Source organism: Apteryx mantelli, chromosome 5 (genome assembly GCF_036417845.1).
Source record: "Apteryx mantelli isolate bAptMan1 chromosome 5, bAptMan1.hap1, whole genome shotgun sequence".
Taxonomy (NCBI): Eukaryota; Metazoa; Chordata; class Aves; order Apterygiformes; family Apterygidae; genus Apteryx; species Apteryx mantelli.
This window is the reverse complement of record NC_089982.1, coordinates 11,354,330-11,379,747: the sequence shown is the minus strand read 5'-3', so window position 1 is coordinate 11,379,747 and position 25,418 is coordinate 11,354,330. Positions and strand designations below refer to the sequence as shown.

The window sequence follows — 25,418 nt, the reverse complement described above, 5'->3', positions numbered from 1 at the left end:
ACATTTTATTGCTCCATAATCATGCAGTGGCTGGTAAAGGTGGAGAATCTCAGCTCATTTACAAATAGGAAAACAAAGGCTAAAGACAGTAACTGGCCTACACCTATCCAGTGGGTCAGTGGTATAATTGGAAACAGGTTTTCTGAATGTGTTTCATCCGTGAGTTGGATGGTAGTGCCAGACCTTCAGATAGGAACATTTTTTTAAGGAGGACTATTTAATTTAGAAGCTTTCTTCTAACTACCAGCTGAAATGCGTTTCTTGCCAGCTTCCAGTTTTGTAATAGTGTTCCTTGGTATTAACATATCCCTGAATTTGTCCCATATCTTCAATACAATAGTAATTTGGGATCTCTGACAAGAAGAAACGTAGTTTGGTCTTCAGTTACGCAAAATCTGTAAGGACATTTTCAAGTTTAAAGCATTTCCGTCAATGTTGGGGGCCTAATGTGTCTGCCTGGCACCTGATGCAGCTGTTGAGCATTGCCACTTGCTTTGCAGATCTCTACAAATGGAGTCAAAGAAAACCCCGTTGCTAGGGCCAACTTGGGGAACAAAGTGGACTTACGGAGCGCAAGCATGGATCGGCTCAAGTTGGAAATCAGTCAGATGCCTTCACCAGTTTGAGCCCTGGAGCTTAGCTTTTATTTGTATGAGAATTTAATGCAACTTTTTGATGTTTCACTTCAACAGGTTATCACAAAAAAAAAAAGTAGGAAAAGAATAAGCTTTAAAAAAGACTACGTAGTTGTTGCCTTTTTCAAGGAAAAGTGCTCTGTGTAAGTGTTGGAAACCTAATCCTGCAGCACCTTTTTGATGTATAGGGATATTCTGACTGCAGGTTGCCACATGCATTTTGTCAGGTGTATTAGAACGAAGGATGAATGAGTCTTGTGCCTATAAAGGAAGAAGTTTTTTGAAGGCCTTCACGGACTACAGAAGAGAGGCCAGCTAAAGTCGGATTGCAGTGGGGAGAAGGGGTGGAGCAGTTGCAGGTGACTCCGGAACATCAGGACCTTAATTTCAAGGAAGAGCTGTGGGAGGGTGTGGGAAGAAGGGAGGTGGAGCAGGAAGAGGAACCTTCCAGGCCTCTGTATGCATGATTCACTTGTGTTAAGAAATGTCTTCTTGTTGTCATCCCAACCTAGATATGAGTACCACTGGGCAGATGGGACAAACATAAAGAAACCAATTAAGTGCTCTGCACCAAAGTACATTGATTACCTGATGACTTGGGTCCAGGATCAGCTGGATGATGAAACGCTATTTCCATCTAAAATAGGTAAAGTACAAAAGTCAGGTTCAACAATGTATTGGGATTACAGCTGTACAGAAATATTGAAGTCTTGTAACATTGAAAGGTCTCCTAAATATCTGATTAGAGTAGGACAATTGTGAAAGGCTACATTGAGTATAGGAAGGCACTTTGATCTGTTAAGGTAAAATTTATGTATTAGCATATGAACTCTGATCCATATGTTAGTACTCTTAATAAAAATCCATCATAATTCAGAATGTAGGAAGTATTGTTTCTATTTAATAACTGACCTTTTTGATTGAATGCTTTTTTTTTTTTTAATTTTGAAAAGTGGTTTGTTCCCCTAGAAATAGGTAAGAGGTTATCAACACCTTGTAAGCAGCAAATTGGTGCAAACTCACAGTTTTTTTTCATGCAGAAGAGAGGCTTGATCCTGATGGGGCACTTCTCTTAGACCTCACATTCCAGGAAGTGGAATTGCATCTTTGATCCTATATGCATATTTTTTCATCTTTTCAAATCAAAATGGAAGATGTATATTTTTAAGAGATTTCCTTCATAAACAAGGAAAGTAACAAACCACCACCAGTTCTGAAATGAGAAGAAGGAGAAAATGCCTTCTTCTAGAGGCTGTTTGTTCTAAAGCTTCTAACTGGCAGTTTTCCAGTACACTGCTGCTACTCTTAGGCTTATGATCCATTGTGGAAAAAGGAAGGGAAATTTCTTGATTGCTTGTGTTTTGTGAATAGTTTCTGAAGCATTTGACAGATCTTCAGTAAGCCTGTTCAGAGAAACAAGGCCACCTGTCAGAATCAAGTGGCATTTGTTTTTACTTAGAGTAAACGGAGATGCAGGGGAGGCTGGTTTGTTTGGGAAGAGGTGACAAAAATCTAAATCTTTCCTGCTCAATAGATGTGAGCGTAATGTCTGCTTACAATATGACACTGATCTTGATGTTTCATCGTAGAGTTCAGAACTAAGGTAGAAATTTGCTACCTTGCTAACAGGAATAATGTTGAATTGTGACAGTTTGTATTAACAGGAATAATATTGAACTGTGATAGTTTGTATTAAAGTTGTGCCCAAAAGACTATGTCAGGACTTGATCTTTCTTTTACTGCAGCTTGTACTTCTGTGAAGTTAGTTTTTTCTTCTCATAGCATGGTGGGTGGGATATGTTTTTGAAAGGCAGTGATTCAGAAAGGGACTTAAAAGTCGCAGTGGAAAACCAAGTAAATATTAACTACCCCTGTGAGACAGTTGCCAATGAAGGAAATGTGATGTACATGCAACCACGGCAAACTTAAGCAGGAGTATGGAAATTTTATTGCTAGTGTTTTAAAGCATTAGTGACATCATGACAGGCTTACAGCATCCAGCCTTCGCCTCTGACCCTCAGATGGGACTTCACCGTTTGGAAAAGCTGTGAAAGAGCTAAGCTAACTGGGAAACCTGCTACGTAATGAGAAGCTAAAAAGATTCAGTCCATTTAGATGGTTAATGCATGGGTTTTCCTAGCTTGTAGATTTGTCAGTTAGAGAACATTGCTCCCAGTGGCTGGCTGCTCTTCCCTGAACAGTTTTAATAAAAACTCATGCACTAGCAAACTGACTGAAACTGATTTTAACTGTCCTGGGTCATTTTCACTACAATGACTGAAAGGAGCGTGTTTGGGAATATTTTAGCAGGCAGGTAAGAAAGCCTCTGGCTGAGGGATGGTGAGGGTCAGAAGGGAAAGAGGTGTCTCTTCAGTGAGCACGAGACAGCTGGAAGAGAGCTTTTTTGTGATTAAGGTGGCTTTCAGTTACCTACACAAAAGTGTTTGCTGCCACTGAGGTACCCTTGGTGTCACAGGACCAGCAGTGAAGGTCAGAGCCTGCAGGAGACTTTCTGCACTGGCAGTGAGAGGCCAGGCAGGTACTGAGGACATTGCTAATGGCATTAGGTGCCTGTGTTTGGGCATCTGAATCCCACTGCTAGAGGCCATATGGGAAGAAGATTCTTGTTCAGAGAAGGCTCTCTGGGGAAGCGTACTAAGGCATAATGAGAGTCAGTAGCTGGAAGCTGAAGCCAAGTGGGTTCAAAATAGAAATGTAATCAAATTCATCTTGGAGCGAATTTGGGAGGCACTGAACTACTGAAGGGAGGGAAAACTCTTCTCCTTGTGCTTTGGTTTGTGTTGTGTGAGCAGCTGAACTGCTGAGTGAAACAAAACAGCCCTTGTGCAAGAGACAGGGTTGAATTATCATGTCTTTCAAAATATATGAACGTGGCACATGCAATTAAAAAATATGCCATTGGTTTTGTTATTTCTAGGTGTCCCTTTCCCAAAGAATTTCATGTCAGTGGCAAAGACAATTTTAAAGCGTCTCTTCAGAGTTTATGCTCACATTTATCACCAGCACTTTGATCCAGTGATCCAGCTACAGGAAGAGGCACATCTTAACACTTCTTTCAAGCACTTTATATTTTTTGTTCAGGTAAGTTTGGCAGGTACATGAGGGTTTTGGTTTTGTTCTGGAAAAAGTAATGTATCAGAATAACACCCGTTAAATTTCTTAACAGCTGATGGGTTTGTATGAGTATGGACAACTCGTAAGACCCAATTGTGTCTTATTCTGTTTGTGTCTGTATTTACTGCTGGGACATTCATGGAGCTGAAAAGTTGGTTTCAACGAAGTATGTGTATTCACTACCAAATAACTAAATAGAACAGTAATTCATAACAAATGAGAGAGGGAGGACAGCATCTGAGCGTTCTGAGCATCTCTGGTTGCTGAAAAGCTACGTTCCTTCCTCCCCCCCCACCACCTCAACAAAGAGCCTCTTCCTCACACGTTTCCTCCCTTGAACTGGGGACAAAGCTTTAGGCAGTTTGAACTTTGCCATACAGATAATAGCAGACAGACAGAAACTGCTCTAGTGGCTAAGCCTGGACTTGAAGAGCTTACTGCCAGTTGACTTCTATCTAAATAAGACTTCTCACTTGAGTTGCACAAATAAAACACTGTGTGTATGTATGTCTTTCTCCTCATCCTCGTTACAGGAATTCAACCTTATTGATAGAAGAGAACTCGCACCACTTCAAGAATTGATTGAAAAACTCACCTCTAAGGACAGATAAAAGGAAGAGGATTTCTTCAAGTCACTTGTTTCTTTAAGCGAGCGTGTGGTATTTGTTTTTTGTTCATTTGTTTTTTAAAAACAAGACAAAACAAAAACTTGCGCTGTTATTACTGACAGCCAAGCTCTACTTTCTGTGCTTTTATTAGGGGAAATCTTTTGTCTGTTAGTGACACGCAGTAAATAGCCTTTTTTTTTGATTGTTGTTATTCATTGTGGATTTTTAGCAGGTGCTGAGTGTTTATAAAGGAAACATGCTTGGTTGGGGGATTGACTCTGCTGGTGGATGGGTTCTGTATTGTGTCAATGGTAGCCCATTCTCATCAAGTCCCTAAAAGACTTGCTTACATTCTCTAAGTGCCTTGGCAGACTCACTTCTGAGGTGCAAAGCACATACAATACTGAACATTGCTGGAAACAGAAAATATGAACTAATACCCAGGACACTTACTGATACTTGTTTTAGAAAAATTTATATATGCTTACACAAAAAAAAGCCATAACTTACTTAAATCAATGATCTCCAGCTTTTAATACAAATATTTGTCTTATTTTTTTAGAGAGATTAATATAGAATTTTTCAAAGCTAGGTATTTCTTAAAGAGAAAAGTGATGGTGAAGTTCTAGTCACCAAATGAAAATGATGAAGGTGCTGTCAAAGTTACAGAGGGCCTGGGCTTAGCAAACAGTTATTTGTCTTTTGCACTGTTTTTGGCATTTCACAGTTGCTCGTATTTTTTTAACAGGGAAGCATCAACTTGGGTCAGTCACTTTTGTAAAGTTTCCTAGCATTTGCCAAATGAACCATCAGTTTGCACAAATACAGTTAGGGAAAATATTCAGTGTCAAAACTACACTAGAGTAATACTAAGAAAGATCTGGCTTGAAAAATAGCTAGTGAGATGATGTTCGTAAGTTAGGAATACAAAGCCCAACTCTGTGATGGAGCTCCGGTGGCCAGTGTTTTCTGTGGTAGGAAATGTATCTTGGAGGGAAGCCGCTTTTGGCTTTCATGGACCGCTTTGGATTTACGTTAGCACAGTAGTGTTCTCTCCCATCTAAAACTGCAGCCCATCTCCAAGGCAACTACAGCAGGGAAAAATAGTAGGAGCATCCTGGTGAATTTTTAGCGGTTTGTCATTTGGTAAGCGTGTCTTTTGTTTCTGAGAAAACATACTCAAAATAGGTCCTTCCCCCACCTCAGGTAGTCTCTTTGCCTCTCTAGTCCTGTGTTTCCTCAAACCAGAAATGAGGAGAGTGGAAGTCTGTGACAAGTTAACTTCTGGGTGATCACAGACTATGGCTTGAAAATCTTAGCTACAGCTGTATCGGAATCAGGTTTCTCTTTGCCAAAACCCCTATGACTATCTCTTGTTCATTTATGGATCTTGTCACAGCTGTTGTATTTTGGAGTCAAAGAAATCTGTATTAGGTTTTGTAATGTGCTATCCAATGGTATCGCTCATTGCCAAGTTAAAATACACTAGATGGTTAATGTTGCCAGGCTTGGCTAGATCGAGATGACCATTTTTAGGTCTGTATGATGTGAAGACATAAACTGATCTATGCACACTAGATTGACTCCTGAACCTCAAAAATTTACAGTTGAAACCAAGGTTAGCATGTGAGAGAACAGTTGAGCTTACATTTTGTGCACCTCTGCTTGACTGAAAATGTTAAGATTGAGTGAAAAATAAAATACTGTGCAAATAGCCTGCAAAACTTGCAAGTGACCATTGGTATAGCCAGCTAATCAATATAGAAACCCAGTGATAAACGTTAATTTTGGAGACTAGAATCAATATTCTGAATTAAAATTTATTATTTCAAAATAATCTGTACCTTACTTTAAGAACAATATTATTCTTCCACTGAGTTAAATTTCCTAGTCCAGCAGCAGAAGCAGTTGATTTATTGTTTATTACGTCTTCTGTCTCTTTGTTTCTTACCAGACTTGAGCACAGTTGTGAAAATCCAGTATTGAACTAGAGAATGGTCCACAGTCCAAATGAGAAGGACCAGGTGGGTCAAACTTACAATGCAAAGACTGCTTTCCCTCAAAAGTTTTAACAAGCTTCCAGTTTTAAAAAGTCAGAGTAAAGTCTTAGCCCTTCTCATCTGGTAAGGATCTTGACTCTCCCTCGTGTATGCACATGTGAGAGGAAAAGAGGGGAGATACCCAATATCTGTTATCTCTTTAGGGAGTCAGGGGGTGGGAAAAAATGTGCAAGCCATAAGAAGGCTAAAGACAAAAGCAAACAAGAAGCACAAACACCTTTCCATTACTTTGGCAAGTCACCTAAGACCATGGTACTCACCCCAATGCTTTTGTTAGTCCTACTATTTGTAGGACATACACTCTCTGGGCTGACAAACACTTAAATTCCCTTGGAAGTTTTGCTGGCCAATGGAGGAGTCAGTCAGCAGTGTAACATCTAAATGCTGCTGACAGGAATTGAGTAATATGGTGATAAAGAAGAAACTAGCTCCCATGAGCAGAATATCCCAATATGGGATTGAGTAGGTACCATTCCTATCCTGCTTAATAGCTGGAGAAGAAGAGTTCCTCTTGCACACACCACCCTTTTTATGTGCTTTGATATGTTAACCAAGACAACTGGGAAGTCAGTACCTGTAGGGACCGTGTGCATTATTCATCATTTATTTGCAACTTCAGGATTTTTTTTAACTGAGTAGCAAGCCTGACATCTGGTCTGGATGTGACTAGGTAAGCCTAGTTTTGCGATTGCAGAATAGTAATGCTAGCTCTGGGCAGAGGGTTGGAGGACTCTTTTAGTTCAGGGCTAAATAATGTTGGAGACAAATGTCCTTTCAGAACTGCAGGAGTGGATAACATCCATCTGACTATGCAAAAGCAGCTTAGCTCCTGAATTTGAACTGCACTATTTTAAACAGACTTCAGCTAGGCAGGAAGCTGAATTTAAGAACCTGATCTTGCACACAGGAGCTTTTATGCATACTTCATACCTGAGAAATGTTTGATAAGCTTCCAGGTACAGAGGCATGGTAGTGCTGCAGACGCAGTTAGGTATTAAAAATGCTGTTAACCTTCATATCCAATAAAAACTCTTTTGCTGAGTTGATTCAGTGCTGCTCAGGGGACTGTGTGTGCTGAGTGTGCTTACTGGAGAAGAACGTTTTAACCAGCTGTAGAGCTAGCTCATGTTACTGCGCTGCAACAAGGCGTGAGAGCGAGAGTGGTGTAAGTCTGTGCCAATGTGCTAAATAGGAGATATCCTCCATTAGAGCTGAAGTGGTCTGGTTGGTTTGGTGCCATGTACCAGTGAGTATTCAAAAGAAGAAGATTTAAAAGTGAGGATTTGCTATGGTATCAGTGCATTGGCTGTTCTCATACCTCTCCTCTCCTCTGTTTGTGGTTTTTTTTTTTTTTTCAGCCAGCTCTAGAAATTCAAAGGCATCTGCTGCAGTTCAAATTAGAATGTATTGTGTAAAAGATGAGTCTTACATGGGTAGTGTATTTTTTGTGTTTAGAATCTGGTGGTAGAAAACATTTTTACCAAATAGTTTCTAGACATGTAATAAAAGCTTGGAGATCGTGATTTGCCTGACAGCTGTATGAACACATTGTTTAACTAGACACTTGAAAATAACAACATGGAAGATATGTATGCAGTGTTTGAGATTCAGTATCCCTGTGCTCTTTATATTTGCAGCTTTTAATTTTTTTTTTTTCCTTCAAAAAGATGTGGGACCAGAAGTTTGCGTGTGTTTACACTTTTGAAGTAAGGGCACATCGAAGTACTAAACAAAAGTTGCCACGTTTTTACAAACTGAATCTGGATCTAGTGAATGTGTTTATAAAACAGTGCATTTGCTGGAGGGAGAGTGGTGTGGGGAGGACCTCCCCCCTCCCCCAGTAAACCCCAGGGAAATAACCTGTGAACAGAAGCCTCGCTGCTCCAGGCCTGTGTTAAAGGGACCCTCTGTTACATGTCATGAGCTCTGTGATACAAAAGCTTGTGTCTGCATAGTCGGCAGGAGCAGAACATGCTGGTGAGGTTTAAAACCAGGCTGGGCTATCAGTGCTGGTTACGGCCTTCCAGTGTCATGGGGTCTTTAAGTTCTGTGGTTTGGGGTGTTTTTCAGCTACCACCGTATTTGACCGTGTCTGTGACTTGGGTGGTAACTTCAGGAGGTTGCCTACCTCGAGACAGGATAGGGCAAACGCTGTTAAATTACTCAAGTTCTGCCATCTTTGCCAGTGTTGACACTGTTTAGATTGTGCGGAAAAATTCCGCTCACAGAAATTGTAACTGGTTTTCGAGAAGTTCTTATTCAAGTCAGGGATCCAAGTTAATTGTGCAAATGGGGGGGGGGGGGGAGAAAAAGCCACGTTCTGCTCTTGCAGATAGCTGAATGGTAGATGAGGGAGAAAACAATTTTCAAGGGGCAGATAGCCCGTCTGCAAGTATCGAGTTTCTTTTACTGCTTACTATGCAATGTAGAATTTTGAACTTTTGCTTTTACTTTAAGATCCAAGATAGACAAGCACTGTCCTTATTCAGTATTTAGGAACTGAACACTCTCCCAATCTCCCTGACACTCGTTTAACAGGTAAGATACCTATTTGCTGCTATTGACTTGACTTACCTTTCACATTGTTCTTTTCTGTTTCTCATTCCCACTCTCTTGAATGCCACACACAATTTTATTAAAAAACACATCCTTTAGGGTAGGTTTTTTCTTCTTGCCAGCCTCTCCTTCTTCCTACCTGCCAGAGTGCTATATTACTGTATATAAAACACTCTTAGTTGGACTTTAAAAAGCTGCAGCGTGAATACAGACTCCTTGCTTTTCTTTAATTACACAACTCACTGGTATTCTGAATCTTGTTTCCTTCATTGCTAATATCAGTCAGGATTTTCCGAACTGCACTACTAAACCACTGGCAGTTTTACAATTGCCTGTCGTCTTTTCCTGGATGTTTTACCTTTTAAGATGAGACTAACGTTGGTCATTCTAAGTGTTAAACCTTTTATTTTTCTGCTTGTCTTATAATTTCCTCTTACCAGGTTAAGATTGCAGTGTAGTTAAATATCAAATTACATTTTTGTTTTTAGGAACAAACTCCCTAAATTGTTCATAGAATATTGTATTTTTAGGGGAAATTAATTTTTATAGCCACTAAACTATACTCATTATTTTTGTACGTTTGCAACTTCTGACATTTTTCAGAGACATGTCGCGGAGGGAACACTTATTTTCACTGCTGTTTTACTACTTCTGTATGCTGAAATTGTGTTGCTTAATATCGCAGAAGCACATACCTTGATATGCAGTAACAGTGAATGAAGTTTGAATAAAAGGCCATTTCTAAAGGCAAAAGAGATACTATAAAAGCAACACTAACCTTTCCTCCTCCTTTGGAAGCTTAAAACAGATGGGAGAAAATAAAGTGTAAAATATGAAATGCAAGATGAGAACCCTTACTGTAAGCTAACTGTGCCAATATTGCTTCAGTTTGTAGTCACTGATTGATATTTTAGTTTTAAATCAAAACAGCTTTTGATTTAAAAAAAAAAAAAAAAGAAAAAAAGTTGAATGTCTGAAAATCTGCAACATGTTTATTTGAGAGATGTAAATAATGTATACAGATTGTTGTATGTGATGGGACAAAATATTTAAATTCTAGGTTTTTTTCAATAAGAAACTGAAGGCTGTTTATAAGGAAAAAAATAAATAGCTATGTTTGACCATGATTGTCCTTTTTTTTTCCTTCTTGAACTTGTTTCTAAATTATCTTCTATTTGTAGATAGATTTTTTTCTGTATATTGTACACATATGAACATTACACATACAAATTAGATTTTTGTAAATGCCTTGTCTGGATTTGTGAATATTTGTATTGCAGGCAGACACAATAGCAATAAAACAACCTGATACCCTTTTTATTTCCTCGTTTGATGCCCTGAATGAACAAAATACAAATGGAGCTCGGTCCGGGATTTCCGATAGAAAGTTAAGTGTCGCGTTAGCTGAATGTCAGCATCTCTCTGTCCGGGGTTATTTTGAAAGCTTTGCTGCGACGACGATGGTGCACCGTGCCCTCAGCGCTCTGCTGTAGCAGGTCCCCAGCCTCACACAAAGCACACACTCTCCTTTCGGCGCCGCTCAGCGGCACAGATGTCTTTTTCTTTTAAAAGCCCCCCGCGACCCTGACCTCCGGAGTACTCCAGCTCCCGGGAGTTTTCTTCCCTTCCCTTCCCCATCTGCCCCTCTGCGAGCACTTCCTTCCTGCTGCCCTTCGGTGGCTCTGGCCGCATCGTGAACTCCTCAGGACACGGTTTGGGTGGGAAGTCATCCTTTTCTTGCAGTTGGAAAGGGGCTTTCACCTTCGGATGAGAAGTGGTGTGGTCTGCCTGTTATCTGTGTCCGCAAATACTCATGTTTTTTGTACATTTGATACAGTGAGCATGCAAAAAGAGTTCTAGGACGGTGCTTGTGGCTGCAAGCACTTTACATGTAACTTAAATCACATACCATAACCTTAAAAATATAGTAAGGAACTGTAAGTGGTTTGCATGTTGTGTGTTAGACGTTTCTGTGTGCCTTGGAGCAGGTGCCCAGCCACAAATGGTGGCTGGTATAGTTCCTATAGTAACCAAAGCTGCTCCTATGTCGAATTTTGGTGCACTGTTAAGGGTGTGTGTTGGTCATGACTGCCTTGTTGTCTGTAACACGTTTCATGGATGTGAAGATTTTTTTCTCAGTTTAACTTGGACCTTCATGGACCAAAATGATTTGATGCTTCGATGCTATTACTGGGAAACACATTTTCAAAGAAGAAATGGATGGCCCTTTTAAGGATTGTAACGTTTTCAGCAGTAACCCTCTAAACAAGTTTCTTTAATTGCCTTTAAATCCAATTTATGTTTCATTTTTAGGATATTTCTGGAAGGTTTTTAATTTGCGTGGTTGCATATTGGCTCCTTTCAGTGAGCTATATACAGCCTTGGTCATGCTTTAATTTTGTCCTGTAGAAATTTGGCAAGACTCACTGCTGTGCTTTCAGAGTGCAGAACTGCTGCTGCCCGCTGCTAGAAACTTTGACATCTCTGATTGTCCAGGCATAAAGAAATGATATTCACTGCTTGCCTTTTGGTAACCTCTTCTGCACTGCTAGGGGAAGCGTGTGCTGGTAGTGGTTGTTTTTTGTGAAAGGTGCAAATGCCTCGCAGCCTCCTCTGTTCCTCTTTCTGAAACTGTCAGATGGGCCCCCAAGGTACAAGGAGGTTGCTGGGCACAATTAGTGTTTGTCAGGCCTGTAAAAGTATTTTTGAAACTCTAATTTTTCATCTGCTGAAGCATATGGATGAGAGAATTTAGCACTGGCAATTATAATCTGGATTTCTGTTGTAATCCACCTAGACAGATATCCCATACCCAAGGGGCCTCTGCTCTCCCAAAGCCCAGTGGCTGCTTATTTTCTGCGAGGCAGTGCGAGGGAGGTGGGAGTTGGAGTAAGACAGGATTTGGCCTCACAGGGTTTCAGCACTGGGTGACAACAGGCTCCAGCCTATTTAGCCAAGTCACCTCGTTCCCCTCCTCTTCCTTCAGTTTTGACCGGTCTGGGTTGCTGGCATGGACAAGGGAGTTGGGGTAGTAGGAGATAACACACCAAGTCCTGGGGAGGGCCCTTGGGGTGGAGCTTTGGGTTAGATCCTGTGACGATGCAGGAATGGGTCTTTTCTGAATAGACAGGTATACGTTATTTTGTCCAATCTGGCTCCGCTTTGTTTTTGTACATGCATATTTCAATGATCCCCTATATTTAAATGTACAGTGAACTCTTTATCCTCCGTGGTCGCCTGAATGACTGTTGTGACACCCCTTGCTTGCTGAAGCAATAAACAGGCAGTGGAAAAAGGTCAAGGCCCTCTTGCTGCTGTCTTCTTGCTATTTGATGAAGAAGGTAGAGGGAAGCTTATGCATTTCGCCGAGCAGCCAAATGCTGTAGGGTGGCAGAAAAGGGGGCAACGCTCGCGGCGATGACTGGCGACGGCACCGCTGCTGTGCCTGCCCCTTCAGCGCTGAGAACCGAAAAACTCGTCGCACGTGTGGCCCCGGCGGCGCTCAGCGCGCGGAGCGATCGATGTGCTTTGCCTTCTGCAACTCTCCCTTGATCCGTAGCGCTGAAATCGGCCGAGCGTCCTTTCGCTTCTTGCCGGCTGTCCGAGCGCGTTTCGCGCCCGCTCGCTCCCTCGCCAAGCCCCCTTACACCAGTTTTTGGCCCTCGCGGCCACCCGTAGAAGGCGCCGCGGGCTAAGCACCCCGGCGCTGCCGGTGACGTCAGGGCACCGTCCTGTGCCTCCGCGCGCCAAATTCGAACGCGGCGCCGGGCTGGGCGCGAGCGCGGCGGCGGAAGAGGCGACGGTTATTTCCGTTACGGCCGTTACGGCTCGCGCTGAGGCGGCAGCGTCCCCGTTCCTCGAGACATACGCAGAGAGCGGCTCTGCGCCTCCATGGCCACTCCTCCCAAGCGCGGCAGGCTGGAGGGCAGCATCAAGAAGATAGCTGTCGAGGGCAACATCGGTGAGTTGGGCCCACCGCGGTGCCGGCCCCGTCGCCTTACCGGGGTCGCCCCGCAGCTTGTTCTCCCGGCAGACAAGCAGGGCCCTCCTCCCCTTTTATTTATTTGTTTATTTATCTTTTCCCCCATGGGCCTGGGGTGTTCGTGGGGGTCGGGGAGAGGGCCAAATAGACTAGTCAGGTTAGAAAATATAAATTAGCTAGGCAAGTTGTGTGGTGCAAACAAGCCGAGAAATAACGTCAGAAACGTTGCTGTAAAGCCGTAAAAATTAATGCTTTTAAAAGTATGAAATGGAAATTTTAACTTATTCACATCTTCTTAAAACATACTCAGCTCCTGGATAAGACTTCTCCTACAGCTACTTTTATTTATTGTGAATGCCTGCTTAAATGCAGACTATCAAGTCAAACTTGTAATGTTCAATACTCCTCTCAGTAAAGAAGAGGAGCCTGTCCAGCTGTTGTGAAGAGCAGGGGTGTAATGGACTATTAATAATGAGCCATACATTTTAGGCAACAGACTACTCATAAAAATTGAGGGCAGGAGTTGCAAGGGTTTCTGTTTCTCCACTGATATGTGGTCTGGCAATTGATAACTAACTGCTTAGCCTCTCTGAGCTTTAAATCTCTTTTAATTTCCTGAGCATTGTTTCAGCTGGTGGCCAACAAATCTCTTCTGTGCTGTGGGAAGTGACTAGTAGGGCAAGTCTAGGTCTTCATTAGAAAAATCATCACTTTTGTTTTACGTTTCTTAAAAGCTCTTTTTTGCCTGTAGTAACATATGAAGGCTGGAACAATTTCAGGACTGAGACTGGGCCTCTAAGTATATATAAAAAATTAAGATTGGGTGCTCTAATTGCACATATAACTTTCTAGAATTTAGGTAATTGATCTGAACTGAATCTTGCTGTCATTTTTGACTTTTGTTAAATTTTGTGTTGGTATGGTATGTTTTTCTAAAAAAAAAAAAAAAAAAAATTCTCTGGCTTTATTCCGTGATGATGTGGGGTACACTATGGTCTGTGATTGATGCTTTCCATAAAGCCAAAGGTACATCGGTGTGGGAGACTGTAATTTATGGGTCCTGAAAACAAATTTGTTTAATAGTTAAAGAATGACAGTATCAGTGTTTTTTGACTGCCATTGTTCCTGCATGTTTTTTCTGCAGCTGCAGGGAAATCAACATTTGTGAATATTCTCAAACAAGCTGATGAAGAATGGGAAGTTGTTCCTGAGCCTGTAGCAAGATGGTGCAATGTTCAACAAAATGCTGAAGAGGATGGTGAGGTACGATAAAAGAAACTAAGGTGAAACTTTTTAACTGGTTAAATACTCTTCTAATTTCAGAAGACTGATATATCTGATAAAGTAAGTATCTTAAAACATATTTGGTAGCAACCACTTCACTGATTCTCACTGTGTTATTGGACTTCCCATTGTATTTGCAAATAGTGATTTTTGAATAGGTAGGCTTGTGATGTTCAAATGGTTTATTGTCAGACCTTCTAGCCTACAAGATGTATTATAGAACAGATGTCATTAAACATCGGGATGTAAATTGTAAAAGCGATGAAAGCCTGCTCTTTACTAATAAAAGCAAGGGATGGAAAAACGTTAGGCAGAAGTTACTTTTAGCATATGTGAACTAACCAGGTGAAAGCAGGGGGTTGTCCAGGTGTCCTGGAAGGTGTCCTCGAAAATGTTTAGGAAATAATGAACTACTGCTAAATTGTTTACGACATGTACTTCCCCTCAGTTATTCTTGTTCTGAACTAGAGAGTTCTAGTAGGGTGTTTTTTTTTTTTTGGGGGGGGGGGGTAGTGAAGCAAGTTCAAATACAAAACCAGATGAAAATCTTTTCTTTAAGGAAATAACTGGCAAGCTAGTTCAACTTGAAGTTCAAGTCTGTTAAAGATTTTGTAATTTAGATATTGTTTCACATCCTTCATAATCATTTCTGAAACTGGACCTATTAAATTCTCTTTTCTCCGTTTGCTTTGGCTGGTTTGCAGAATTATGGCATTATATATGATTCCTAAAATTAGTTGGGAAACATTAAAACAAAGGTTCCTCTAGTAAAGATTAGATAACATGTTAAGTTGTTTGCGCCTGTGTCCATAGATAGCTCTTACAGTGTTGCTTGCATTGTCAATAGTTTGTAATGTTCTCCTTGGTATTTGCAGTGTAATTCATGCAGTAACAGTGGCAGCTGCTTTGGAGCAACACAGTACTGAACACCAGTTATGTTTCTAGTAAGAAACAGCCTAAACAATAGGCATTTTCCCTGTTTTCCTCCCTTTTTCCCCTTCTTCCTTCCCTTTCCAAAGAAAAATGATCAGCAATCAATGTCTTGGTTGTTGTTTTTTATGTAGCTTCATACCAAAAGACGTAGTTTCACCTTTCCATCTTTTTTAAACTTTGTTGTCTTTTCCTTGTGCTACAGCACAAAGTAAAGGAAATACATTCAAAATTTATCTTTGTGTATGTGTTTTCAAACAGAGGTGTGGCTTATTAGTTTTACAGTTATTAGTTCTGATGAAAGCTGTATTGTTACCTGAAATAATTCAAGTGACTTGATATCAGACTTTTTAATACAGTGTTAGTCAATGATATAGACTCGTCCTCTGGAAAAGATTATAATATCTTTTTATTTTTCGGTGATGAAACTGATACATAGAGGGACTTTTGACCTGTGAAATGTCACTGAGGTTATATCTATTCTGGTTGATTATAGAGTGAGGGCATGTCCTGGACAGTGGAACTAGGCCACGTCTCCTGTTAAATTGTTACAGCCGTCCTTGGCAGGCTTTTGGCTTGTGCCATTAGCACTTTTCCAGTAGCTCTTTGGCATGGTTCGGGCAGTAGGGTAGCCAAGGGATGGTGCCCAGCAGGTGTTTGAATGCAGCTACTTCCTTTTGGAAGGTAAGAGAGTTTAATGTTGTGGATATGGGCTCCTGTGTGCGAGCTGGCCTCAGTGCCAAAGCATGGTGTTTGGCATCTTTAGTTTACTGGTATAGCTAACCATAGCTAGGTATAGCTAAAAAACTCCTGGGAGTTAAATGCTAATACCAAGACCAAGTACTGAGATATTTTCAAAAAATTATAGATAATGTAGCAAAAAGATTCAGCAGAAGCAATTGTCTTTGATAGGCTATGTTTTCTAGTAAAACTGAGGCACAGCACCTGTCCCTGACAAGTGCACGAAACGGTTCTCTGGAAGTTAGGTTCTGTTTGAGCTTTCCTGGCTACCTCAAAGTGTTCCAGCAGTACTTTGTGGGCTGAAGGAGGTCTTTGGCCTGGAATGTATTCTCCACCTCCTAGGTAAGATGAGAGCATAAAAATCTGCTACGATGTTATATCAACAGCTGTTGTCATATGAACTGTAATTAATAGAGGGAAGTACTAAACTAGCTGATCTTCAAAGTTAAACTCACATTTGTCAAAGTAAAAGCAGCATGAATTTGCTAGCATGTTGCTGACTTCTTGTCCTGATAGGATATCATTCTTTTAGTTAAGTTTGTAAGCAGCGATCAAAGTTTCTTGATACTTCTGTGTTTGTTCAGCTCAGTGTGGTAGCAGGAATAACATTGCTTACGTTTCTGTTTTCTATATAGATAGGTTTGAAAGGTAAAATGACACAACTCTAAATCTAAAATAAAGGCTGAACAGCTTTAATGCAGTAGAGCAATTCTGCCTTAGTTTAATATCCTACCCTTACCTACTCAAAGGGCCGCTATATTTGTTTAAAAACAGGAGCTGACTACGTCACAGAAAAGTGGTGGAAATGTGCTTCGGATGATGTATGAGAAACCAGAGCGGTGGTCTTTCACTTTCCAGACGTACGCATGCCTCAGCAGGATCCGGGCTCAGCTCAGATCCCTTGACGGGAAACTCCGAGAGGCAGAGAATCCTGTGGTCTTCTTTGAGCGATCTGTCTATAGTGACAGGTATGTTGGACTTGCAGTCGTTCAAGTGAAGAGTAAATTCTTCCCAAGTAAAACACAGAAATAAATACATAAATAAAAAGGAGAGTGTGCATGAGTTTTTGTGACTGCTTTGGTTATAGTTTTGACACTGGTGATTCACAAGAGTATCAATAAATGGCTTGTTAGCTTTCTTTCAATGGTGTTGATAGTGAAGTAATATTACAGGTTGGAAGATATATAAATTTGTTGTATAAACTTGATTAATTATGTGTAATTTCTTCTTCTTTGAGTGGGTTTCTTGTGTTTTGAGTGCTAATCTTACCCTCTAAAGAAAAGAGGGGAAGCAGGCATTGAGAAGAACCGTCTCTTAATCTGCCATTTATTCTTGTTTTCTTTCATGCTCTTTGAAACAACTCTAGCTATTTCATATTGCCATACCTATCAGTTTCTGGTTTCACAAGGTTAGACTTCACCATTGAATACCGTCATAATTTTTGAGGACTTACTGTGTTCCAGTATATTGTAAATAAGTCACCCGAGTGTTTCAGTGAAGAGGTCAAGTGTTTAAGTGGCCTGTAGATTTTTCCTGAACAGATACCTGAACTGTGAATGTTACTGCTCTTTGTAGACAATTCTATGGGCAACTGCAATAGAAATAGTTACAGGGTAAGGATACTAACTGTTTTTCTTCCAATCCAAACGTACCTCAAAGAAGTTTCAAAACTACTGTGCTCAGCTAATGTTCTTAGCTCCTGCTGAGTACTTGATACAAACAAAGTGACAACCTTATTCAAGCTTTTCTTTGCTCAGGAAAGTATTTCCTGTTCACAGATACATCTTTGCAGCTAACTTATATGAGTCTGATTGTATGAATGAGACTGAATGGACTATTTACCAAGACTGGCATGATTGGATGAATAAGCAGTTCGGCCAAAGCCTAGCGCTGGATGGGATCATTTATCTCAGAGCTACTCCTGAGGTGAGGAATAAAAATTTATGACCACCTACAGAATGGGAGTACGTGCTCTATATCTTGTCTGTAAAAATTTGTTTTTGTCTATGTTCCCACAGTATGTATAGTTTTAAAAAAAAATTACAGTTTTTAGATGTACTTCTAGGCCTTTTTTATGAGGAAGGAATACTATGCCTGTAAGCATCTCTGATAAGCCCAAACAGTTCTGTTTTGGGCTCTGCAGTAGCCTTTTGCATCTAAAATACTAGCCCTTTGCTGCTACCACTTAACTGCAGTTGTGATGAACTGTCTTTTTCCTCGTTTCAGCAGTAATGGAGAGAATGGTGAGTAACTAGTATTTTTATGAGGGTAGAAAAAAAAAATCCTGCTGAAGTATGCTAAGACATGATGACGTATTAGCCTGACAGCTTTCTGTGAACTTTAGTAATGGGACTCTATCTGCTCTTTTGAGCTCTGTCACCTGTCTGTACATGATTTTACCCATCTAATCTGTTTCTGAATTCTGGGAGGCGGTTAGTTTTAGAGCTATGGGAAGCTGCTTTTCTCATATTAGCAGATCTCATTGTATCTTTGTTTCAGGGATTGTTTTGAATGTCTGGAACAGGCCAGGAAGCAGTTGAGAGAGTAACCTTGAAGTTAACTTCAAGGTGAAGTAAACTCTAAGCACATTTATTTTCAAAACCTTGAGCTAGCCTCACCTCTCATCGTAACAGCCCTGATGTTTAGAGTTCAATTCAGATTGTAATATTCCCCTACAGATTATAATGCTTGAATTAATACTAACAGTCTGGAAACACTTAGAATAAGAATGTTCTTTGCAAATGTTACAGCCTGTGTAGTTGTACATACATCCCTTCTGTTGTTGTTGTTGTTGACATTAATGTTTGCCATCTGGAGTTACGCCATCCCAGATCTATGTGTGTGTTTGCCATACACTTACCCTTATGTTTATGTTATGCTTGCTTGGTACTTTTGTCCTAGCAACATATGATATATTTGTGTCCATTAGGAAAATGTGATAATGGTTTCCAGATTATGGAAGTGGCATGTCTAAATGACAAAACAAACAAGAAAATAACATTGGTAGTAAAAGCAAGTGAAAAGTATAAGTAGCTATAGGAACATTGCCATGATAAATATAATATTTTATAGTTAATGCCACAGGTGATTGGCAGGGGAAAAAAGTGCTTTCATGTGGGACAAGGGAGCTAAGCCATATGAATGCACTTGCTATATGTGGTGCTTTAGCACAACACTTTGATGTTTGGGCATCTAATGTATTTAGAACACAATAACAACATAATAAGTATCTCTCTTGAGGATGAAACTTAAAGGCACAAGAGAAAAAATTAAGATTTTGAAAGAACTCTAATTGTAGTAACTAACTTAGAGGTCACTTACGTACTTCCCTACTTTTTTTTTAAACTCTTTTTATTGTTGCAAATAATATTGTTGCAAATAAAAATGTTGCTCCCTGATGTAGTATGCTGGAGTTGCTGGAGTTACTGGAGTTACTGGGAAGACTTCTTTACTAGGCTCACTGTTGTGCGTCCTTCCCCTCCCCCCGCCCCCGATGTCAAGAATACCTATCTAAATTGCAAAATAAAACAGTTGAGATTGCCTTGTTGTTAAGGCTTTTGATCTGTTCAGGCTTGTAGTGAATGATTACATTCTAAAACTGGACTTCTTAAAGCTGTAAATACCAAATGAGATTTTGAAATGATTGTCCATAACGTCATACCGGTATTTCTGTGCTCTTTTTGTGCAATATGCTGCTCTCCCTTCTTTTTATTAAAAGCTTATTTGAGACCTTTTCTTGTAGTGGAGAAATAATGACTTTTTTTTGGTCCTGCCTTCCTTTCAGTAGGAAAGATGTAGTCAGTAGGCTATGTCAGCTGGACATGGAGTAAGGTTTCCATGCTCCTAAACTTAGTTAGCAATTTGCATATTCATCTTAGGGAAAGGGTGGCATATTTAGCCTAGTAGGAGAGGTTGGCAAAAAAACTTTGGCAGACTAGGCTTCCTCTTTACTTCTGCAAATGCAACCAATCCATGTATTTTTTTTTTAATCTTTTGTCTTTAGAAATGCTTAAATAGGATTTACTTGCGTGGAAGAGATGAAGAGCAAGAAATTCCCATTGAATATCTGGAGAAGCTTCACTACAAACACGAAAGTTGGCTTCAGCATAGAACATTGCGGTAGGATTTGTTTAGTGATCGCTCTAAGATGGGTAAATCTTTGTAGGGGTGTTTCTTAATACTTTTCCCACTAGTGAAACGCCAGCTTTTCTTTTGAAATGCAAAGTTATACCACAGGAAGATTTCTATCTAAACTTCCGTAGCAGTCTTGGGGTAACGGGATGTTAAGTATTGCTAGGACATGCAATGTGATTTGAGTTCTCTTCACCTAGAACTCTGAGCTCCAGATGATTCAATTAAACATATCTTGCAAAACACAGTTGAGGTGAACATCAGGTGCGGGGGGAACAGCATGCTCAAGAATCAACAGTATATCCTAGAAGCTTCACTGTAAATTTAAACTTCTTTCGTTAATTCTTGTATTCAGAATTCATGGCTGTATTTTAAATTTGCACTTCTTGTGGGAATCTTAACAATGAATACTCTGATAGAGAATTTCAGGATGTATGCTTGTTTGCCATTAGTAATATTTCTTTATTTGCTCCTATTCCAATGTAGAACTGATTTTGAATACCTCCAGGAAATACCTATTTTAACATTAGATGTTAATGAAGACTTCAAAGGCAAAAAGGACAGATATGATCACATGACTGAAAAGGTAAAACTTGACAAGCAGAACAAATTGATCACGTAGGTTTATTGTCAGCAAGCTGAAATGTATTCAGGACCCTTCTTGTGTCTCAGCTTGTAGTTTTCTTTGAAATTAGACTGATGTTTGAACCTGTGTGTCCATGTAATTTCCTACATAGAAGTTTTCCTTTCAAAAAAAAAAAAAAAAGGCTTTTTTGAGTCAACTTTCACTATTGACTTTGTCTGCAAATACAATGACTACTTGAGCTAATCCTTAATGGTTTTAAAAGAGCTGTTATTTGCTAAGTCCTGCTTCTAAGATTGTGCAGGTATCTTAAGAAATATGGTGGTGGGGAGTATGAGGAAAAGGTAGCTGTTGAGACAGAGAAAGAACACAGATTCAACTCGGATGTCTTGGGCAGCATGTCAGTTCTAGGTACTGTGAAAATGCAGTACAAAAGCATTACAACAGGAAGTTGAAGGATGACTTTACTAAACCTGCAGCTGAGTTTTGATCCAAAAAAGCGAGCCAATGGAAAACTATTCTAGGCTTTGCAGACTTTTCTAGCTAAATAAAAGAGATTAAGGGATTAATCCTTCTAGCTCATGGCAAGTCTGTCATAATAAATGGCTATACAGCTAAAGCAAAGAAGGATCCTTTGCTCTAAAAATAATATGCCTCACTGTATAACTATCCTTCTAAAATATTTAAATTATGGAGTTACATTCAGATAATAGTCATGTAGCCTGCTACAATATTGCTTAGTTTTGGTCTTGTTAGTTAGATTGGCAGTAGCATCAAAACACTCCCTTTCAGCCATATTTATTAGTCTTATTGAAAATCCTTCTCAAAAGCAGTGATCTGAAGATTCAGGGAACACTTTTCAAATGTTTCTTATTTTATTTAGGAAGTAATACAGAATATATATCAGGACTATTTTGTTAAAATTTGTTTGCAGCTCTTGGAAAAAAAATTGTTTGGTATAGAGGAAAGCCAAGCTGAGATTTCTGTTTGCAGAAGATGAGCTAATTTTTAGTTAGCATGAAAGGGTGTAATATATAAATAGAAATAGACATATAAAATTTTAAAGTTAGCCCAAACCATCAAGCCCTCTCATATGTTAACTGCTTAGGTGTCTGGTATTTGAATCATGAGGAGATTCAGCTGAGGACAAGGCGATTTTAGAGTTGTTGCAGTAAGGTACAGACCTCAGCAGTGATAATGTGCTGTTTTCCCCACTTCAGCAGTAACTTGTTTACCTCGTGAGAAAAGCAACTATGTCCTTTGATATCAGTTGATCCTTTTAGAAATGATTTAAAGCAATTTGCATGATCTTTGCTCTTTAAAGCTTGTTATTTGGTGGAACTAGACATCCCAGTTGTAAAGTAAATATGCTTCCAATCTGCACCATGAGATAAAGCCAACCCCAGGCACCTAAATAGGGGTTTGGGGGTAGTTGAGCCACAGTGTGGCTGCCAGCTCATCTGGGAACAGCCTGAGCCCTCTGTTTGCCTTATTTTTAATATTTCCTGAGTGGAGGCCCAGAACTGCTCCAGTCTTCATGAGGCTGAGTGCTTTAGCCGCTAGTGTGTGCTTTTGTCCAGTGGGGACCAGGAAACAGTTTCCTGGTCTCATCTCTGTTGACATGCTCAGTTTCAAAGACCAGTCCTGAAACTATGCCTAACGTAAATCAATATGATAAGGTTCCTCATGCAGTGTTTTTAAAAAGGAGAATGGCTTTCTCATGACACCCTTCTAGTTAGAGTATTTGCACAGTTCTGTGTTCTGTTCCCTTCTCCATGGGAAGGGATTTGACCATTTTTCCATCTCCTTGAGTCTTGAAGTAGGAAAGGAAAGGTCACAATTTCAGAACGTGATCCAAGGTCTGTTTCTATTTCACATCAGGAATTTGGACAAAGTATTTGCAGATGTGGTCTATGTATGATAGCCTTTGCCAATAGAATGACAGCCATATTCTGTAGTGAGTTGTTGATTCCTTTCTATGCCATAGCCTAACTTGAGCAGAAAGAGTGGAAAGTGCTCCCAGTTCAGACTGTCCTATAATGTAGTTGCTAGGATGCCCTTCTGTGAGAGAGAGGAGTTTCATTGCTAGTCTCAGTCCTCCTTGGGTCCTGTATTTACTAAGTTGCTATATTCTTAAAAAGAAGGTTGGCCCTCACGGCTGTCTCTCCTACTGCTATGCTTTAAAAGGAGGGAGTGGTTACTATTGTGCTCTTTGGGGGGGTGTGGGGGGGAGACATGTGGAGGAAAGAAGGCATGTGTACTTGTGGTAAGAAGGGAGTTCTTAGCACAGTGTCTTCCTGCAATTTTGGGTATGGACCTGAATTTAAGATGTTGCTGTCTAAAGTAGCTGCACCTTTAAGTGTTATACTAGTCCAGTGCTTGGCATGCTGCCCATCTTGGATCCTGTTCTCACTGCAATCGTAAGGATTATTGAGGTACTGCATTGGGTCTCTGTGTAGGAACATAAACCTCTGATTCAAGGTTCTAAATACCACTCTATGGATCAGAACTTCAATATTAATTTTTAGGTCCCTGTAGCCATTTAATCTGTGCTTAAAATACTGGAAATTGTATTAAACACTAACTGGAATATCTATAGCACTGTCCTACAGTATCAAATCTTTTAGTACTATGCTCTTGCTAGAGATTGTTTTATTTATTTTCTGGCCTCTCATTCTGAGGAACATACTAACTAGATGCATTGGACAGTTCATTAACACAGAATATGAACAGTGTCATGGTAGTGGGTGTGGCCTGGTGTATTCTAAATTATATAGCTTTTGACATAATCATTATCTTCCTTTTGTTTAGATCAGACTTGCCCTTAAATTAATTCACTTGTGATGTAGGGCTGTAGTTTGGCAGCACTGGAGAAACGAGTATCATTGCAACGTGTAGCGCTCTGTACCTGCTAAAATACAGATGTCATGACTGTAAAAGTTCTTAACAGACAAGAAACTGCAAGCCAGCCCTAAATTTACTTTACTTAGTTCCTGTGTCTTGTAGTACAGCATAAAGAATTAGAGACGTAAACATAGTTGCTGTGTATTTGTGCTGATAAATACTTCATTTGATTGATATTCGTTTCTTTTTGCAGGTCAAAGAATTTTTGAGCACGCTCTAATCCTCTTTGAAGCATAGGCAGAATCCAACTGTTCCAAACATCTGTGAGATCAAAGTCTGAAGTACAGCTCCTGCTTTCATAGAAGGCCTCTGGAGAGGCAGGACTCAACCCTGTTAATTAATTGTGAGGAACAAACAAACTTTCTGTATAGAGAAATTATTGAATAAATTACTAGGTCTGTTCAGTATTATATAAAATAATACGCAAAAAAATTTTGAAGGTATGAGAATCCTGAGAGTTTCCAAATATTACATCTGTTTCTAATCAGAGAAATAAGTTTTGGAGTACTCCATTGTATTTTTTTTTAATTTATTTTGTTCCCCGTATCTATTTAATTCCCAATAAGGTAATGGTTTCTCTAGAACTGTTGTTAATTTCTTTAGTGGATTTGATTTGTTAATGATGTCTTACCATTCTGAGGAAGAAAAAAAGTGAAAACAATTTTTACTGGTGAGGGAATTAATATTGCATAGAGTTTTATATTTCAAGGTATAAAAATATCTGACAATTTTGATAGGTGAAGCACTTCTCAGAATACACTGAATTGAAACAAAAAGCCTAACTTCATTGAAATTCTGTAGCTATTAAATAAGATTTTGTCTCTGTTTTTATGGTGCACTGCAAACTAGGATATTAAGAGACTTTCCATTTTTTAGCATGTTGCTTTTTGTTTTTTGTTTGTTTTTGTTTTTATGATACTGAGTCATTTTTGGTAGTTGGTAAGTCCTCTTTTCCTGTAGACGAGTATGTTCACTTGGTAGATATTGTAAAAGGAAGAAGAAAATTTTGCAAATGGTCTTCAGCTCTAAATGACGTGTTTCTAAACCTACTTAACTGCATTTTGGATGTTAGAGGTGGTTTCCTGCTTTCATTCCACCTTCTCCATTTTTTAACTGGGCCTTCTGGGTATTTATACGTGATGCTGCAATACGCTGAGTAGGCTGTCCTTCGTTGTCATGTTGCGGTAGGAAGGGGAGAACTTTGTGGCATAGCTGCTGTTCTAGTGCATTGGGGTTTTTTTTTTTTTTTTTTTTGTAACTAAGTCACTTTTGTTTCAGGTGCGGAAATATTATAAACTATACAGGGTATGCATCTTTCAAGTACTGTGTTTTATGTGCTGTTTTGTTCTGCTTTAAACATTTCTGAATGATTACACAGTTGGCTTTTGAATGCAAAATTGTATTGTAAATGTTTTATTGTCTTCTGTGGTGCCTGTGATATCTGCTAATTTGAGATGAAATTTCTTCCTTTGTGGTTGGAATTGTGCTGGCATCTAACTATTGACTGAAAAATAAAAATGGATAGAAAGACTTTTTCCATGCTTAATATTTCTAGCACCTTGATGTCATGTGACAAATGATGTGTAGATTGCCAGTACATATACTAGTGCAATGGATGAATTCAAGCTGATGTATGCTCAGTGTATTTGATGTACAAGTTTTTCCATGTATGGAAAATGTGCTTACTTGGACAGAGGCATAGGGTTATATAAGATAGTATGTATGTATAATGTACTGATCAGTAGAACTGCCTTGTATAATAATTGTTATAGTAGAAATTAGTATTATTGGTGTTATGGTAAAAATACTTGTTTTGGACTTCCAGATTGTCTGATAAAAGGAGAGAGATCTTTTTGAGATCTTTGCTCT

General features: G+C 39.6%; 2 protein-coding genes across 3 annotated transcripts in view; both read left to right on the top strand.

Moving 5' to 3' along the window:
* MOB1B (MOB kinase activator 1B) overlaps positions 1–10,310 on the top strand; it is a 43,123-nt gene extending 32,813 nt beyond the window's left edge. The window contains exons 4-8 of one of the 2 annotated variants that reach the window (XM_067297503.1): positions 1,148–1,281; positions 3,574–3,737; positions 4,304–6,402; positions 8,896–8,976; positions 9,598–10,310. In XM_067297503.1, the coding sequence (XP_067153604.1) occupies positions 1,148–1,281; positions 3,574–3,737; positions 4,304–4,381 (376 nt within the window). In that variant the 3' untranslated portion in view covers positions 4,382–6,402; positions 8,896–8,976; positions 9,598–10,310. Of the gene's footprint in view, positions 1–1,147; positions 1,282–3,573; positions 3,738–4,303; positions 6,403–8,895 lie in introns of both variants that reach the window. The other variant, XM_067297502.1, reaches the window with a different exon arrangement.
* Positions 10,311–12,777: 2,467 nt separating this feature from the next.
* On the top strand, positions 12,778–24,797 carry DCK (deoxycytidine kinase). The gene is made up of 7 exons (XM_013951587.2): positions 12,778–12,955; positions 14,121–14,239; positions 16,706–16,899; positions 17,710–17,857; positions 19,935–20,050; positions 20,549–20,648; positions 23,743–24,797. The coding sequence occupies exons 1-7, from the start codon at positions 12,886–12,888 to the stop codon at positions 23,767–23,769; spliced, it is 774 nt and encodes a 257-aa protein (XP_013807041.1). The 5' UTR covers positions 12,778–12,885; the 3' UTR covers positions 23,770–24,797.
* Positions 24,798–25,418: the final 621 nt, after the last annotated feature.